The 19,321-nt window shown below is 42.2% G+C and overlaps 1 protein-coding gene across 1 annotated transcript in view; it reads right to left on the reverse strand.

Annotated features, from left to right (window-relative positions):
* adamts3 (ADAM metallopeptidase with thrombospondin type 1 motif, 3) overlaps nucleotides 1–19,321 on the reverse strand; it is a 125,538-nt gene that overhangs the window by 85,628 nt on the left and 20,589 nt on the right. Inside the window, exon 4 of the mRNA XM_041936784.1 lies at nucleotides 10,381–10,537. Coding sequence (XP_041792718.1) covers nucleotides 10,381–10,537 — 157 coding nt within the window. The remainder of the gene's footprint in view (nucleotides 1–10,380; nucleotides 10,538–19,321) is intronic.

Below are 19,321 nucleotides of genomic sequence, written 5' to 3' on the forward strand. Positions count from 1 at the left end.
AAGCTTTTACATTTAATCAGCACGAAGACGTGCCCCTGCTTCAGCTGCACTTGAAATTTGTCCTCTGCAATTGCGAATAGCTTAATAATTACAGCAGCAAGCAGCCTGGAAGCAGTGAAGGCGCCTCAGTCCAGCTTGTCTTCTATTGCCAATTACACTCACTGTCGTCAGTTTACTCACTCCCCTGCTAGATCGCATTTTCAGGCAAATTCTAGCAGGATTATAAACTAAAGACTATTCTCCTTTGCTTTTTTTGTCTCTTCCTCCCTTGAATGTTTTTCATTCCTGCCAGCTCACCAAATTCCTTCTCACTCAGCCAGCCCCCACTCTGCTTAACACATCTGTGTGACAAATATAAATCACTATTTTTCTTCACCGTAAGAATCTCTCTCTCTCTCTTTCTCTGAGTCCATTTTTTTTTCTTCTGCCTCTGTCAGAGCTCGGCTTATTTTCCCAAACTCCATCGGGTCGTGAAAGCCATTGATATGCCCTCAGACACGAGGCCTTTCACTAAATTCTCACTCTATTTTCACTACCATGTGAAAATAAAACCTAATATCCAAGTGCTGCGGAGGGTGAATCCCTCACCTGGGCGTCAGGCCAGACAACAGATCAGATCTCAGGGGCACACTGAGGAGTCCAGACATTTGCTCTCACTGTAATTCTCATTTCCCCAGGATTGGGATCAGTCAGGCTTTGATGTGTTCTGCCGATGAGCATGTCAAAGCTGCATTTTACATGTTCATTCATTTTTAAGGTTTTGCATAAACAGAAATGTTCCTCTTATTGCCTATACTGTATCGCTACAATGACAATAATGGACTGTACTGCTCCAAGTGCTCACCTCGTTACAAAACCCAGTTAAAGTCAGTACAATATTTCTACATATGTGGCCACAGTTTCTAAAGTAAGAGACATTGTCTTGAGCCATACGCCCCGGGGCTATATCACAAAAACATGTATGAACTCTAGCTGCCTTTTTATGCCGTGATTCATAGAAGATAATAAAAAGTGATCCAGTAATCTGGAAAATCAAAATCTTCCAAAAATGCATAAGCATTATTTGCCAATGTAGACCTTCTGCAGGTACACAACAATAGGGTAAAGTCTGCTCCCAAGCATGACCACGAACAAGCGAGTCCCCCCCCAGCTTTCAGAGAAATCGATTGATCTATCACAGCTGTCTTTTTCAAATACATCAATGTTTGTGGGAAATTGGAGAAAAAGGAGAAAGAACAGCATGCATCAGAAACCTGAAAACCTGTATGAAAGTGGGAGAATTGAAAATCTTCCTTCCTTCCTTTACCTTGGTATACTGAGAGTCTTTTTGTGTGTGTGTGTGTGTGTGTGTGTGTGTGCCCACACTGGGGACTTCTTCTCCTCCACCTGGGGGGACAACAGAAGGTAGTGGAGCAACACTGCCCAGGCAGACGTGCCAATCTATCACCAACACATCAGACCCGTTCAACTTTGTGATTCCAGACACGTTTCCCATTTGTTTGTGCCCGAGTCATTTTGGCTCCTGAAAACTTATTTGCTCGCAGTGAGCATCGCTGCTCTTTTCTTTGCGTGCTCCTCTGAGCCCTCGGGGGGAGTTCTCAAGCTGAGAGAGGGGGGGTTTTCTGGATGCGCAGAGGACCGAGGTGTGATCAGTATGGGGTTAGTATGATCTCAGAGTCATTACTGACAGAAAGTCTGCAATGCAATTTCATTTTGCAATTGCTGTACCAACGCTAATTGGTACATTCACTTAGTAGCTGTTATTTACTGTCATACAGCTTTCATACAAGAACTGCTGCTTCAGAGCAAAGAAATCATAAGAGAACATAATGAATCAAGAAAGAGACATACGAAATAAAACCCACTTGATAATAGTAATAAAAATAAGATAGAATAAGGATAAAAAAATAAATATAAAGGGAATGCTTCAGGGTGTAATTGACAAAGGCTGCATCCCTGATTTTCTTTCTGCTCTTCCTGGGAACCTCCAGTAAACCAGCAGCAGATGATCGCAGCGTTCTAGAAGGCAAATGGTGAATGAGGGCCAGGAGGAGGATCTCAAAATCAAGTCTACATGTTAGATGAAGGCAGCACACTATATTTGGAACACTTTAAGGGTACTAGCACATGTTCAGCTCTACCCGAACCATCGGACAGATGCAGCTTACAGCAGATAACTCATATTCAGACACAGTGCACAAACTTATACTTTCAGCATGACTGACACTTTCTGGCCACATGAAAATCTAACCAATAGTCATCATGTTTTTGGACATTTTTTTCTGTAACAAAAGAACAGCAACAGTAACAGTTCAGTTTTTATCAGTACAGCCATTCTGCAAACAGAAACTGCCAATACTAATTCAGCATTGTTCCAGACAGTTCATGCTGTAAATTTGTCAAAATTTAGAATTAAAAAAAATATATCCCTAAATGTAAAAAAACTATTAATACATTTCTTTGATATCACTAAAGCTCTATATCCCAACAACATGGTCCTTATATTTCACTGACACTTCTCATATACAGATATTTACTGTGCACTGTTAAAAGCCTGTCAACTTCCAGGAAAAAAGCCCCGCAAAATTTCAAATGGCATAAAAGAAGAATGAACTCGTAAACCTCAACTTGATTTACTTCTGTAGAATGTTCACAGTGTTAGGGATCTACTGCAGCCATAGTAAGAATCATTTAAAAGAACTGTATTGCTTGTTAATGTCCTAAAAAATACCAGATAAATAAGAGATAAATAAGATAAATAATTGAGAGCCGAGTGAGATGGATTTATGGTAAATATCTTAACTTGGAGAACATTATGATATGCAAGAGTCCTTTTCAGATAAAGATTCTCCTCCATGAATCAAAATGTTTATCCAGCGGAGCTATGTAAAGAAACAATGTTCTGGATGATTACTAGCACATTTCCATGTGTAATCCTCTGGCTTTTGCTTGCTTTCTTTGGCATCTCATATCACAGGAATTTGTTTTATAGGAAAACAGCAAACGCTCACGGCTGTTTTACTTGCAGGAGTATCCGCAGAATCCCGTTTCTACAAACTGAATTGTTAAAATTGAGAAATAAAGCTAAGATGCTGAGAATTATTTGTTCAGAATTTTGCTCCACAAACAGCAGGATAATCTTTTGTTATAGGCGAGGCCGCAACAGGCACAATTCCCACAGTCGAGGTGACCTAAACAAAAGTTCAGAATACTCTTTTTTATTTAGGTTTAAAAGCCAAGGTTAACCCTGATCAAAAATACAGTCTATGAATGAATCATTTACCATTTTACAGTCTTGTCGAGCCTTTCCCCTTTCAACGTGACAGTGCCCTCATACATAAAGCCAAGTCCTTTTGCCAGTCTGGTGTGGATGAACTTGCCTGGCTTGCACAGAGCTCTGACCTTAACCCCATCCATCGCCTTTGGGCTAAAGTAGACGGGGCTTTGTTCAGGTACGATGATGAAACGATAAAAACATGTAAAAATGAAGCCAGGTTCAGATAGCCGGGCGCTCTGTGTTGGGAACTCAAATTTATCACCCAACATCAGCGTTGGATCTCACTGAAGCTCTTCCTGCTGAATGGGAGAAAATCCCTGCAGCCAGGATTTTTTGGAATTAGATGTTCTATCACGTGATCCAGTGTCATACATTAAGTATGTTGTACTTCTTAAAGGACCAGTGTGTACGATTCCCAGAAGGAGATCTGTCAGCAGAATGTGACAGAAATGAAAGACAATTTTCAGAATTATGCTTTTATTAGTCTATAATCACTTCAAAATAGGAATTGCTGTGTTTTCGTTACCTTAGAAGGAGCTCTTTCTATCTGCAGTGGGACCAGGTCCTCTGCCATATAACATGGCACCGCCATGTTTCTGTCATGTCTGAAAGTGCCTCTCAGGAGTTCCGCAGTCCCCACAAGTCTCCTACACACTTTCAAAGGGTGAGGCAACCTCACCACTACATGCCACTAGATCCTACACTGGACCTTTAAGCAAGGTGATCCATTCTTGACCTTGGAAATGTATACGTGTGATTAAACATTGTAAACTCACTGCTAGCTTTTTCCCTGGACTGACCAGAAGAGGATGGCTGCGATGATAAATAACATCTTTCATAACAGAACAGTACAGTGGTGCAAAACCAGTCACAGCATCAACTGGGAAACATTTAAAGGGTCATTGACCAGGAGACAGCCTGAGGGAAAGCTGAGGGAGGCCATTCACATCCAACCCCTAGGATCACCCTTGAACATGCCCCTTCACTCACATAATGACACCTGAGCAAATTACATTCACTGCAGAAACTGCTGCCGGTTGCCGCTGAAAAATGTCAGTACGAGAGAGTTGAGTTTTGAATATTTCATCAGAGTACTTGGTTGAAGTGTCTGCCTTCTCTTTAGTGCCTACTCTCCTTTTATGGCCTACAAGTGTAAGTAACATGAAAAAAAGTGCTGCTTTCTGAGTAAAACTTTGCTGTTCCTAATCACTGGGAAGCCACTTGCCGCTGAGGTGCACCTTTCCTTTCACACACTTCGGCGGCTGTTAATCAGACTCTCAGGCCTCAACGGGAAAAACCAGAGGTGCTGAAACAAACACAGTGTCTTACCCACACACACACTACTGAGGTCAGGACTGTAAGAAAACAACAGCAACACGTTGTAGCCTCCCCTCTCCCACTCTGTTCCTGTGAAGCCCACTCTCAGTGGATGTTGGCTTATCTAAAACTGCGTGCAGGAACAATCACGCTCACAGAGGGTCACAGGAGCTACTCAATCTAACATTAAATGCAGAACTATTGTATTAAATACTACATATCAACAGTTCACAGTGCGGTCAATGGATGTAGACATTCCTGCCTTGTCTGCTTTGTGATCAAGATGACTCCTGTACAAATGTGTTTATCCAAACCTTTCATCTGTGAAAGTCACTGATGTGAAATGCATGAAATGCATTCAAAACCGTAACATGTAGATCCAAGGAGAGTCATGGGCTTTCAGATATTATATTATTAGATGCACAAATGGAAAAACCGTTGGATGAAGCAAAGTTTTAGGAAAGTGCCTTTCAAGCCAGCAAAAAACACACCTGAGAGCTGCCAAGTACACCTGCTTGGGCAATTTCACCCGCTGAGCAGCTCCTCATAGGCAGGACGCGCCTTGTTCAGAGACATCACAGCAGTGCATGTCAAGAGTAGGGAAGAATTATTCCTTTCACTGCAATCACCCAGAGTGAGTCTGGAAAATCAATCTTGCAATCCTCTTGTCACTGGTCATAACAGAGGGTAGATTGGTTCAAAGCATGAGATCGAATCAACACCGAAATATCACAAGCGACGAGCACAGCCAAGAACCAATGAGTCTGATGTACAGTGCAAACAATCTTTCACAGCACCTGCCAGGATCGATGTTAACATTTTATAAGCCGAGAGAGGAAGGTACAGTTGTTCTTTACTTGTATGTTAGATTACTTAACGCACCATCTCCCGTAATATCCTGTTAAAAAGAAAAAGTTGGTGAAGTTGCGCTTTAGTAACTTCCCATGTTGGAAGCAACAGGTTGCCTTAAAATGTTGACAGAGCATTGAACATGTCTGCATGTCTTTGTCACATGACGCTGGTCTGTATTCATGTTAAACAATGAAACCCTGCTCCATAAAACCTGCATCAAAGAAATGTCGGCAATCAAAACAGACAAAAAACTAATTATGGCACTGCCATCAGCCAATGTCAGGGCAGCTAAGTCAGTAGTAGAAGTACTTTCCAAGTGTACATTCATATCTAAACTACCTCAATGTTCCTTAACATAGACGCAAATGAATCTGATTATTTCTGAGCCCATATTTTTTACATCAGTCTGACAGGGGGAATTGCTCACAGTGATCTCCACGAGCCTCTGCTGTGCTGACGGAGGCAGCCAGAGGCACAAAATTGAGCCGTAGCATTCTTCAGAATGTCATTGCAACCAGGAACAAAACACTGTGAAGCTGTGGCTGAGTTAATCCAAAACTGACCCAGAATCTGAAAGCAAAATTAATTTAAAGTGCTTTTAAATGAGCTGCTGTTTCATGCGTTAACATGATTCTACCACAGGGTTTGAGAAAGAGCGGAGGGATTGCATTTACATAGAGCTTTTCTAGTCTGGGTCTGGGCTCGACTTGCAGCCAGGTAAGCCGTGTGTTATACCTGCGCCTATCATGTAACAGCTATAAACACTTCTCAGATGTTAAGAGTAATTGATTTTGTGAGAGAATGTTGCAGCAGCATAACACAAATGTGCTGAAAGTGGAAGTGGATGTTTCCTGACAGCCTGTCGTGTTGGATGTCTCAACTGAGTGAAACACCGACAGTGATGAGGGGCACATCAGCACATGAACATGTTGTTTACCACCCTGCACCACATGGCTGTTCTGTGGTGCTACATTTCAAAGAGATGAGAAAATAGAAGGGAGTCAAGCTTTCTTCAAATGGAGGGAATCAACGCATCACTTAACATGTAGAAGTTCAAATTTCATTTCCGACTACTTTCCACTTAGGAGGATGGAAAGCATCTCGACATTGCAGCTTACTGATTGTGGCTGATACTAACATGCGTTCCCAGATGATGACAACACTGCACATACTAACACCCCCCCCCCCCCCCGTGATGACGGCAATCAGTGCGGCTATATACTGACGCCTGCTGTTTGCTGCATGTGACAGCCCTGTTGTGTTTATTTCCACCAGAATTTTGTTTATTCCTCCGTGCTGGATTCATCTCCTGTTGATCATATGAGGGGCTTGCATCCCGAGAGAGATGGTCATGAACAATCAACAGAGGCACCAATTTAGTGTGACATTTCAGTCATCGTCTGTTAGAAAAGTGTGTCCTTGTGAAAGACCACATGAAAGAAACTCAACCCCTTATCACATGTTGTTTCATCATTCATGCTACCGCTAACAGAATTCTACTGGGTATATTTTTTTGTTCACTATCCGCCATATTTCTAGCCCTGTGATACCTTGTGTGAATTAGTCTACCCTGGGCGAGATGAATGGTGATGTAGCGTACTGCTAACCTTCACATTTCCCGTCCCTTTGCTTGGAGAATTGGGGGAAATAAACCAAGGCCAAACAGTCTGACGCAACTTAAACTAGATAATGTCATCATACATTTACCTTGTACTTGCGAGGTGTGGAATGATAAAATGAAGAAGTTGCTTACTTAGCCTTCACTACTTTACTGATACTGCTGCTTCCTACAGTAACTGACAACCCAAAAAGCTCTGAGGCTTCTCAGCACTTAGAGTAGGGCATGTTTTATTGAAGGAGGGGGAACGGGACAGAGACGGAGACGATCCGGAGCCTACAAGTCCCACATAACCACGTCACCTAGCTCATGCTAAGCTACATTTTTTTAAGCATTACAGGGGGAGGTGGGGTATGAAATATTCAATGACAGGATAGGATCTTTAAGAGATGTGGATAAGCACAGTAGAGTTTAAGGAGGCATGGAGGGAGAGACGTGAGACAAAGATAGTGCATGAGGTGAAGAAAAATTGCAACTCACAGACATGATGCACACATTTTGCATTCACTGTGAATCACACGTCCCAAGGATATCATTATCTCTGATGGTCATAGTAAATAAAAACCCAATGAATCTGCCTACCTATCATAGAAAAAAGATAGCATCTGTACGTCTACGGGTACATTGCAAACAGGAACTGCTAATAGCTAAATCTGCATACTTTTAATGGTGCAAATTAGCCAAAAGGTAAACAAGTATCTATAGTCTTAGAATGGAAACACTTCATGTGTCTATATAATCCACCAAAGCTGTTTCTGAACAAATTTGTCCAAAAATGCGTTGGTAGAATATGGGCCACTTTTCGATTAAACAGTATATTAAAAAAAAAAGGTTAATTTCCTACATTATAAGAATGTTACGGGAGGTGAATGATTGCTCGGCACAATTAACTCAAGTAAATGTTTATCGCCGCATCTAAACAGAGATGAGTATTAAAATTTGATCAAAGTACACTTAAAGGTTTTATGAAGGACAGCTACGTGTTCTGTTTTTTTTGTGTGTGTTTTCAACAGCTGCCATCACTACGAGCAACCATTTGGCCCTTCACTTTGAAGCTACCAGGAGCTAACTGGCTACATTTGTTTTCAACATTGAACACTCATACGTATGAGCACTGATAGCTGCTTTGCATAGTTTGGGAGCTATCAGACGTGAACTAAGTAGCTAAAATTTTCAAATTTCTATTCATGACTTCAGGTGCTCCTTAATGTGTTAAATAAATAACTAATGTAATTACAGCTTCTGCCAGTATCGTCCCAAACCCCATCTTTCGAATTGCTTGAAACTGCCAAGCAAAGAAATATTCAAAAAGCAATTTTTGCAGTTTGTGCAACTCTGGGGAGGAAAAACAAAAGTTTTGGAGTCATAAATTGAGCAGCTGATTGCCTGAAAACTCTTTGCTCTGTTTCTTTTGGGTTGACTTTTTCTTTAAGTTTCAGTCTGCAGCGGCATGAAAAATAGTTCCCATAACAACATTCAGGGCAATTATATCCACTAGCAGATGATTTTACATCAAAATGTCAAAGGAAAAGCAACACTTAATGAGTCTGTCAGCAGCTGCTGTGACAAGTTCAGACGTTAATACAAGCATCACACCACCGTGCAGTCATTAAGACAGCATGCATGTGCACATCATGCCCAAGAAGATACAGCCTGTCTGGCTCAAAACCAGTTTTTCAGCTCTGTTTATATCCCAGCCAAATCCATATGGACTCAGCCCAATACATTTCCCAGCTGACTGTGACTCTCAATGGAAGGATTCTTATACTGTATATTTTGACTCAATGGGAAAACACTTGATGTTGCGCGGAACTGAAATGTTTTCTAGTTCATTCTAGTTGAAAGCAATGATTTCCATTTTTAGTCAACTGCTGAAACACAAAGAGTGACTCATTGGACATTCTATTTGTTGTTCCTAAACACAAAGTGATTCACAGGTCTCCGTTTCCGTCAGCAGCAACAGGGGCATTTGTTTGGTACAAATAGAGGGCAGGCTAGTGACAGGCTCGAGAAAGCAGCGACAGCCATTCGTGTTGATAATTATAGTTGCAGCAGCTCTAGCAAATGTGTGACAAAACAATCACTTCTGACCTCTAAACTGCACCCCACGGTCGCCATCGGCAAATGGAACCGGCTCGGTTTTCATCACGTGACCTGAGAGTGGAACAAAGGTCGCCTGAATCAGCTCCATTAGCTGATGAAAAGCTTATGAAAGCTGATAAGTTGACCTTTAAGTTGAGAATTTATGTCACACATACTGCTGCAAAGTCAGTCAAACCTTCCACATTTGAGAGCGATAACTCCACTTGCGGCACTCAGGGCGGTCGTGTACTAGTCATGTGACAGTAGCTGTGTGAGTAGAAATATACAAGCAGTAGCCAGTTAGTCACAGCGATAATGACAAAAGTAGCAGGAGTATAATGACAAGTAGCTCTCCTTGTAGTGGAGGTAGAGACAGCGGGTGTTACAGCAGTCAAAGGAGCTGTCTTATTATAAACACTAGTGACCTGCAGACTGCCTTCTAGAAGCTACTTTAGTCATAGTTGTAGTAGTAGACAAGGCTCAGTGTTGATCGAAGGGGACGCCATCATGACACCGGTATGCAATCAGTAACGATGTACCTGCCCCATTGACGTCATTCTGGGACCAGGCTCATGCTCATTTAAATCCTGCTTCCTCAAGTGTATCAGCGGGCTTTTTTTCACTGGGAGTTTGTAGCAGGTGGCTGTGGGAGCAACAGAAACCTGTCTGGCTTGAGAGTTTTTTTATTTCCTTTGAGGCTAGAAGAAGAGGATAGCTACTGCCCCATTTGGGTGAAGGCACTCCTTTCAGTCAAGTTAAGTGGCTCCACTCACCCTTCAGGGATTTATTATAATGAAGTGCAAATCCGTGTGCGATATTGAAGTGAGTCGCAGGACCTCGGTGTGAAGGCATATTCTCAAGTGATTTTTATTTTCTTTTCTGAACAACTGGAGAGAAGTCAGGGGGTTGTCTCACAGATGGTGATGTTTCAGCCTGACAGCAGTTACGGCACCTAGCAAGAACGTACTAATTATATCGTACATGAGTTGAGTGAAGTACTAAGTATTCATAGAAAAGTGGCTGATTGACTATAGAACCCTCAAATACAACTCCAAGCTTCTTCTGCCAGATTATAGGACAACGGCAAGTCACATTACAACCTCACCACTGTCTGGAAGGACAAAAAAAAGTGTCATCGTAGACAAAGAGCAAGAAGCTGCAGTATTGCAGATAGTAGCAGTACTAGTAACACCCTTTGGACTGTAGCAGTAAACACCACGGCTGTGCGTCCTACCTTGCAGCTGGTAGTCCATGGAGATGTCGGAGGGGGCCTGCAGCAGAGCCGACCTGCGGTAAACCACGTGGACTCGGCCCTGATCCTCCAGCTCCTGAGTGCCCCTCTCCAGCGGCTCGATGAAGTACTCGTCTGAGTCGGTGCGGATCATCCCAGCCTGCAACGCAACACCAGGTCAGTGAAAGTGCTCATCCAGAAAGCTAACCTGCTTCCGTACTGAGAGGAAATATGACACACGGACAGTTCCGGAAACTCGCTCCTAAAACACCTGAAGAGCACTGACTTTGCCATAACGAGGCAGTAGATCCGTCAATGACCTCCCATAATCAACCATGAGCTATTAAACAGAAGCAATTATGCAAATGAGATCAATCAAGATAATTATTGCATTGACCTGTGACGTTGTGTTCAAGATAATGTGTTTTTCTTTATGTAAATGTGTGCACGGAGGTTCTCAGAGACATCTACTTTATGGGGGAAAATGGGGTGAAAATGAATTCATTTCATTTGTTTGTCACAGACAGACGATGGCACAAAATCATAATGTCCTTCCTAACAATCCTGCATTAAACATATGGCAATGAAAAGACAGCTGCGCTAATGTCATATTCAGTGATTTATTTAACAGTGTTTCTAATTATCCATTTTCCCGTCACATATTCTGGTTACTTTTCCTGCAATCTGCTTGTTGGCGGTTATCAGCCGGTTACAAGTAGCTGCAGGTGGTGATCAGAAAGCTCCACATCATCAGCAGAACATTGGAGAGAAATTGCTTCGTGATCGCTACATGCTGCCCTCAGATTTCCTGCAATAAGAAGCCAGTCATGCCCGTAGTTTAGGGCGGATATAAAGGGTCGCACTGTCCAGTTAACACAGTGATGTACAAGCAAACCGAATGCACAGCTCATCAAACCAAAATGATGTGCTAAAGCAGGTGACACACATGAAGGTTGAGTAAAGCCGCCACAAAACATGTGATAGGATGATAGGCTGCCATTGAGGAGCAAGCGACCTCTCACTGGGCTTTGCTGAACCACCTACATGCATTTTCTGTAATTACTGTGCAGGGACATTACAAATGTGACCTTCAGATCTATCAAAAATGCAATTCAGAATGTGAATACGGCCTCAGCTTTGTGCCATGTTTCGATTCATCAAGGGCATGAATGTAAAATGCAAATATGTTTGAGCTGCTCATCATCAACATGTGCCGCTCTGCAGCGAACACCAGCGGCAGCCAGCCAGACAGGAGGCACACTAATGATTTAATGTTTAACAATCACGTTCATCCATTAGAGAGCGAGCCGCCTTGGCTGAAAAAATGCTATCACTGCGCACCTGGACGCAGACAGAGCCACCTCTCACGGGGCTCCAGAGGAATTTGTTCCAGCTCTCGGTCAGCCGGCCGGCCGGTCCAGCTCCACCGCCGCACCTCGCTCTGGCCTCTTCACTCACACTCTGCTGGACTGTGCACATATGGCGCTTTTCGAGCGACGCACACTGAACTCATTTCCAACTCCCGTAGTCCCCAGTCAACCAAACACCCCCCCTGTTTACACGCACTACTGGCCAGAATCCAATTTAACTTCTAATTCAACTTTGCATGTAACTTTGATACTGTGCGACTGAGTCTCCCTGTTGGCATTAATAAACACATTAACAGAACATTCATGTCCCGAGGTGTGCTGCTAAAAGATGGACAGACTGCCATTAAAATGAAATTAAAAGGTTCAGCAACCAAATGACCTCTGGCTTGAAAACAAGTCAGTACTGCTTACTGCCACTATCTGACATCGTAATGAACACAATGCTGTGTTAGTCTGATTTGTTGCAGCTTCAGAGGACCAGGTTTTCCAGGGTTACTCCCTGCTTAAGTCTTCTAACCAGGTTATGATGCTGACAGACACGAAAACTGGGTCGTTCTGATGATGATTTCCTTATGAATCATCAGTCCTCTGCTTCAACAGAAACAGATACACTTGTTTAAACGCACCCTTTAGGATTTTCTTGCAAGCAAACACAGTTACTTAGGTTAACACTTAGTGTTCACCCTCAAAACATATTGTGCAACACAGTAAAGATGCTGAATGCATTTCCGTCCTCACGAGCCCCCTGGGGCGACACGTAGAAGGGTTTTCTGTTCTGACCTCGTTTGTCTGTGCCGTCCACAACAAATCACTGGAGAAAAGTAGGTCTGTTTTATGATGTGTTAACGCTATGGTTAAAGTCTGGTTAGGCTGAGGAAAACATCATCGTTTTGGTTGAACTAAGTACTTTGTTAAGGTTAGGAGAGCTCCGTCGTCATGGTTACAGTAATAAACATATGGTTAAGGTTATGCAACTATTGTGGTCCTGCTTTAAAAAACAATGCTGACAGCTGTTTAGTGTTATTCTTCTCCAGATATAGACATGGCAAACCTTTGTTTGCCATGCCAGTTTCAGTTTCCAGCTAAATTTACAATTTAGGGAGCAGGCCTCGCTGGCAGCTGATGATTCTACACCTTGTTTCACCTGTTTGTCTTCTTATTTTTCATGTTTTATAGCTTGAACGTACTAAACACTTGCAATGTGTATCAGGTCACCCACACGCTCATGCACGTATATGTGCGTCCTCAGGCGTCTTCTAGTCGGACAAAAGAAATAAAATGGTCTTGTTATTCTTATATTATCATCAGGGGCACTCACAGATTTTTGGTTATCTATGCTGATCTTTCTCGTTTGACAGTCATTCAAATTCCCTGCACATCCCCAGGTAACACGAGAGCAAGCAGCTCAGCGCCGTAAAGTAAAGGTTCCTGTGATTAACCACATGTTGCTCATACAATGGAATCACAATGAAGCCTTGAATGTAGGATGTCTGTTGCCAGCAATCTCACAGCAGAGAGGATATAAATACATACTGAAAGGAAAATCTGAATGACACAGACGATTTACAGCAGGATATTCTGTTCACATCCAATTGAAATCTGGGTTTGACAGCTACAATGGCAGCTAAAGGTAATCATGACATGAATGGCTATAGAACGGGATTAGAAGAGAGATCATGTGACATCTTCCTTATCAAAGAGAGCAGCGTCTCCTGCAGAGTGATGGCGCTCTTAGTCAGGTGTTACAAATGCATAGCAGACAGTATGAACCAGGAGTTTACGTAAGAGAAGAGTTTAAAATTCACTTTTTTCTTGTTGCCTTGGCTTGTTAACTTCCACATATTTGCAGCAGGGATTTGGTCCTCGGTTTATTGTGTGTATTTATCTTACACCTGCAGGCATCACCGGCAAACACTGATAATAAATATTCTGTATGTCAGCATACATTGTCAGGCTGTAATGCAGTTTGCCAAGCCACGTGCCAATTACCAGTTACCTCACATGCACTACTATTCAGAGACAAGCTCCACGGATTATCCAGCCTGAAGGAATCCAGCCGTTACACCCATCACCATGTGCTGTCACTTGTTTTTTTACGTTATTTACTCTGAACTCATCTCCCACCTTGATTGACCATTGGCCAGCAGCTGACTAAATTCACCTGAAGAACGCCATGTTGACTGCAGCTGAGCTTTAAACTCGAATTCGTGCAACGTGGCTCTCTCTTACTCACTGAGTCAAGAGAGAAGAAAAAGTCGAGCATCTCAGAAGTGAATGTGCTCAGATCACCAGTAATAATAATAAAAACCTCCAGATCTGAGCCCTCAATAGATCATCCTTCAATTGAGGATAAGTTAAGCTTGAGTATGTCTCTCAGGATAAAATGAGGGGAAGAACAGGGTCCAGATCTGAATCCCTGCTCTCGCACACATCATAAATTAGGCTGCAGGCCTATTAAAGCGCCTCATCGGGTGAATGTGGGATTCTGATGTGTGTGATGTGCCGGCAAACTGACAGACGGATAATTGGACAAACCCTGTGATTCTATCCAGCACTGCTGTTTAATTTTGAGAACTATCTGAGGAGCTGGAAATGCCACCTTCTTGTTAAGGGCTGGCTGAGGCAAACCGCGTGAGGAGTCAAGGTCTAACTTTAAAAACCAACGTCATGCGAGAGTCTACGTAATGAGATTGCTGACATTTTAATATTGATTAAAGCTGCTGGGCATGATGCACAACTACAGACTGTTCGGACAATATCAAAGATCTTTCTGTGTGTAAGACAACAACTTGCACTGTCTGCATTCTCACTGAATGATGGTGGCATTTAAAATAAAACGTTTTTTCATGCACTGGGGATTAAAAGTGAGCCAGTGCGGCACGACTATGATCAACACTACTGCTTGTTTCAGTCGTTTTTAAACCTTTTTATCAATGCTTGTCTATAATGACAAATAACATGAGGACTGAAGGCAGAGCAGCTCATTAATTCTCAGCTCTGCTTTTATGTAAACCAATAAAAATGAGACCAATGTGTACTGTGAAAATCAGGCTAAAGCATGCACCACTGAAAACCGAATGGATTAATTCTTTCTTCTACATTCATGTTATTAATGGTTCTCCCTGCCGTGCTTGAACACGTCTGATTGAGGAGCACGTTTACACAAAAATCAGCCGTCAAATCATCCATACAATCAAATCAAACAACAGGTATCTAGCAGGTGTCTCTCCGCATCCCCCACTCCCTCCAGAAACCTAAATGACAGCCTTCTCACGCTCCCTCAACACACGACGGAGGAAAGAGTGGGAAATGGCTAGTGTGTAAAAGTCCACTAGTAGACCATATGACGCTGGAATGCTCATTACACAGCAGAAAACAAAAAAATTCAGTGGATGTTCAAGGGGGGAGGCAGCTGAATTACCTTTACATCCACTGGAGCCATCTATCGGGGAACTGGGTTCAGGAAAAACATGGTGGTAAAATTGCTATAGCCCATTGAATTCTATCAGCCTTTGAAAAACTGATTACAAGATGACTTTTTAATCAAGTTCTTTTACAAACACAGCCACACACTACACGTCCTATCTGTGTACTGTCCACATGCAGTACTCCCTTACAAACATTCAGGGATACAGTCAAATCAAATTAGGATGATTTTGCTTCGCGTCAGGCTTCTATGTCATCCCGTCGGGGTTTATTTCTCCATAGGAACCTGCTCACTATATATTATCCCTTACGTGTTTGTTACAATTTAATCTGTCCAATAATGTCGTCCATTGTATGAGCCTATGTTGTAGTTGATGGTTTCACATCTCGATGGCACTGTTGTTATTTTTGTTGTTATTTTGCACCAGCTGCAAAATACTTACTTACTTACAATACAACTTATCCTCTTTCCTATTGGGCTGCGGAGCGTTCAAAGATGATTGGGCAGGAGAGACAACACATAACAAACACTGCATTAAGCACAGTGCTCTTCACTGATTGGCCAAAGGAAGTGAAAAGCTCACTTCCTGTTTCGTACGACAATATTTTAGTTAGTCTGGACTTTAACCTGAGGAGTTCAGATGAACCTTACGTCTCTGTGGTGCCACCAAGCATCGATACAGCTTTAGTATCAAAGTAGCTAGTTTCAACAAATCATTTAATGTGGACTTTCAGAGAGAACTTGAATGAATGGATGACACACAATGACATTTAGAGACAGAATTTACAATAATACTGACAATCAACAAGAAATGCCAGGTCCAGTCTACAGGTTTATTCTAAAAAGGACCATGAAGCAGAACAATTCAATTGGTCAATGCCATTAAATGATACTGTTGGTAGAGAGTGGCATCAATCAGTCCAGATGTTTCTTCTCAGCATGATTCATAATCTGTATGTTAGCTGCTGTTACAGACAAAATAATCAAAAGAGGAGACATTTAAGACACCAGGACGGTGGAGTCACTTTTCGTACAGTTAATTTCTCTCACACAGAAATCTTCCTCATAAAAGAAAAGTAATTTGGACAGCAGCTGGATGAATAATGGAAGGACACGGGATGCTTGAGTGATTCTTTCACCGACAGTGTCATAATGCAATTATCAATAAACAAGAGTGCAGTGTGCAGTGCAGCGTGACTGTTTTAAGCCAGTGGTTTGTGCTGTTGACTCACAGCGGGAATGCCTTAGTGGCTCACAGGAAGTGACAAATCAAATGAACAGTCCACACAGATTAAATATGATTAACCTCCTCCTCAACAGTATGATTTAAGAACTGGGAGTTTCACTAATATGACCCTGTTTCCAAAAAAGAAACAGAAACATACATACAACAAAAGACAACATATCAAATGTTGAAACTGAGAAATGTCATTGGTTTTGAAATGATATCCTCAATTTGATGTCAGCAACACGTTTCAAACAGTTGGGACATGTTTACTGCTCTGCTGCATGAGCTCTTCTTTTAACAACACTCTGTAAGCGTTTGGGAACTGAGGAGACCAAACGCTGTCAAGCTCACCTGTTGCATTTGATTTCTTTGTTGTAAAGCACTTGAGCGGCAATTCCTGTAAAAAGGTGCTCTACAAATAAAGTTTATTATTATTATTATTATTTTGAAGGTGGAATGTGTTCCCATTATTGCTTGATGTACGATTTCAGGGTCTCCTTTGATGTATTTTATGTTTCATGATGCGGCAAACATTTTCAGTGGGTGACAAGTTTGGACTGCAGGCTGGTCAGTTCAGCAGCCGGACTCTTTTACTACAGAGCGGTGCTGCTGGACTACATGCAGAATGTGGTTTCTCACTGTCTTGCTGGAATAAGCATATGTTGCTGAAAAACCTGTATATATGGTTCAGCTTCAATGGAGCCATATGTGCAGGTTACCCATGTGCCCTGTGCACTAATGCACCCCCATACCATCACGGATGCTGGCTTTTGAACTGCACTGATAACAAGCTGGATGGTCCCGCTCCTCTCTAGCCTGGAGGACGCAGCATCCATGATTTCCAAGTTGAGTTGACCAGTCAGACCACAGGACAGTTTCCACTTCGCCTCAGTCCATCTTAAATGGGTTTCCTCTCTGCATGGTAGAGTTTCTGCTTCATCTGTGGCTGCAGCGATGAAATGTGCTCACAGTCGATGGTTTTTGGAAGTGTTCCTGAGCCCACGCAGTGATGTCCACTGCAGAATCCTGTCTGTTTTCAGTGCGGTGCCATTTCAGGCCTGAAGATCAGGGATTTCAGCCTCTCTGGAAGGCTCTTTTTATATCCAGTCACGTAACTAACCTGTTGCTTCATTAACAGTGAGACGTTCCACCAGCTGTTTTCTTTTCACATTTCACATTTCAAGAATTTCCAGTCTTTTGTTGCCACTTAAATTTCTCAGCTTCAACATTTGATATGTCGTCTTTGTGCTATTTTCAATTAAATATGGGGGTTCAATGTTTTGCAAATCATCACATTCTGTTTCCATTTACATTTTACACAGCGTCCCAACTCTTTTTGGAAACAGGGTTGTATTTAAAACATGCAGCTGCACTCCAAAAAGGCAGAAGCATTGTTTTAAGCATGATTTTAAGGTTAAAAGCTTGAAACTGCAACAATAACTCTGCCTTTGGTCATTGGTCAGGGAAATTTCTGGAGCTCCAGACATCTAAAAGCATTTTGAGGGCGTATAATCACTTAGGACAGTTCTCTGGCCCATTAAACTATTTGTGGGTGAGTTCCTGACAACAAGAAATAAAAACTGTGGCTGGAAACCACCATGTAGAAAATCATTTCAATCGGGATTGAAATGGCAGAAGAAAAGGATTCTGACAAAAGCAACAAAACAATCGCTCCTCAAGGTCCACTTAGGAGTTGTTTATGAAGCCTTCAATTGTGTGACTATGATTATTTCTGTTTTATTTATCATTTCATTCTTGGCTAATCAGTGTTCTTGCCTGGTTTGCTAGAAACTATTACCAGTGAGCAGGCCAAAGGTTATACTGTGTGATCACATTTCTCTCTGAAAACCCTCAGAGAAAATATCATGCTTTGACAGTTTTATCTCTTTGAAACTCTAAATATTACTTGTGGAAATTATTGCATCCAGCTGCTGACTAGGGCTAGCAGCTAAAATGGAAAATGACCTGTTACTTTTTTACCTTAATAGATAAAAGCACTCAATTTGTCAGCAGGACCTGGAAATCAAACCACCAACCCTGCAATTACTGGACTGCTCTACCTGCTCTACCTGCTGAGCCACAGCTGCCTCTAAATGAGACGCCTGAGTAGACGTAGCTGTGTTTTAAAAGGTCACAAAGCAAAAAGGTTGGGAGGCACTGGACTAATTGATTAATCGGACAACGAAAACATATGCTGCAGGCCTAAAAGTAGATTGAACCCACAAAAAATGAAGGTCATATGGTGCTGCAAGGCTGTAAAAATGACTGCACCTTTCATCTCAAAAACTACAAATTAAATACAAGGAGATATGTTGCATAACCTCAAACTAGTCAGTTTTTCCAGTGACAAAAGATTTCACTTTATCTGCTGAATATCAACGAGGTCAGCTGCAGGTGAACTGATGTGTGGACCAAAGCATGCATGTGATTATCCGAACATTATCCCGCATGTGCAGTGTTCACGCATCATGTCACCCTCATCCAAACTACCTAAAAAAGATCATCCAGGAATCTCTTCATCAGCATAAAACATCAGGAAAATACATACAGCTGGAAATGATCTCTGGGAGGGCAAGGCTGTGCGATAAAATGCCTTGTGGAGGATTATTTGAAAATAATCCCCCAATTAGTATAAAAAACTGTGGTGCAACAAGCAGCTCTAAAAACACATTTTCACATTACAGAAAGCTTGAAACTCAGAAAAGCTCTCTGCCACATCAAGTTCGGTTCTACAGCAGAAGGGTTTCTGATGGCTCGTTTTCTGCCACCCAGTATTCTGTGTGACCCAGTATCACAGGAGACAATGGCAGGTGTCTGACAGAGGCTCTAAACACAACCCTCAAAAAAGGGATCAAGAGTCCTGTGTTCCATCAGTTTAATATCCCCAACATCAGCCCCAGCCAAGCAGACAGCACTCGT

The sequence above is a fragment of the Chelmon rostratus genome, chromosome 5 (genome assembly GCF_017976325.1).
Source record: "Chelmon rostratus isolate fCheRos1 chromosome 5, fCheRos1.pri, whole genome shotgun sequence".
NCBI lineage: Eukaryota > Metazoa > Chordata > Actinopteri > Chaetodontiformes > Chaetodontidae > Chelmon > Chelmon rostratus.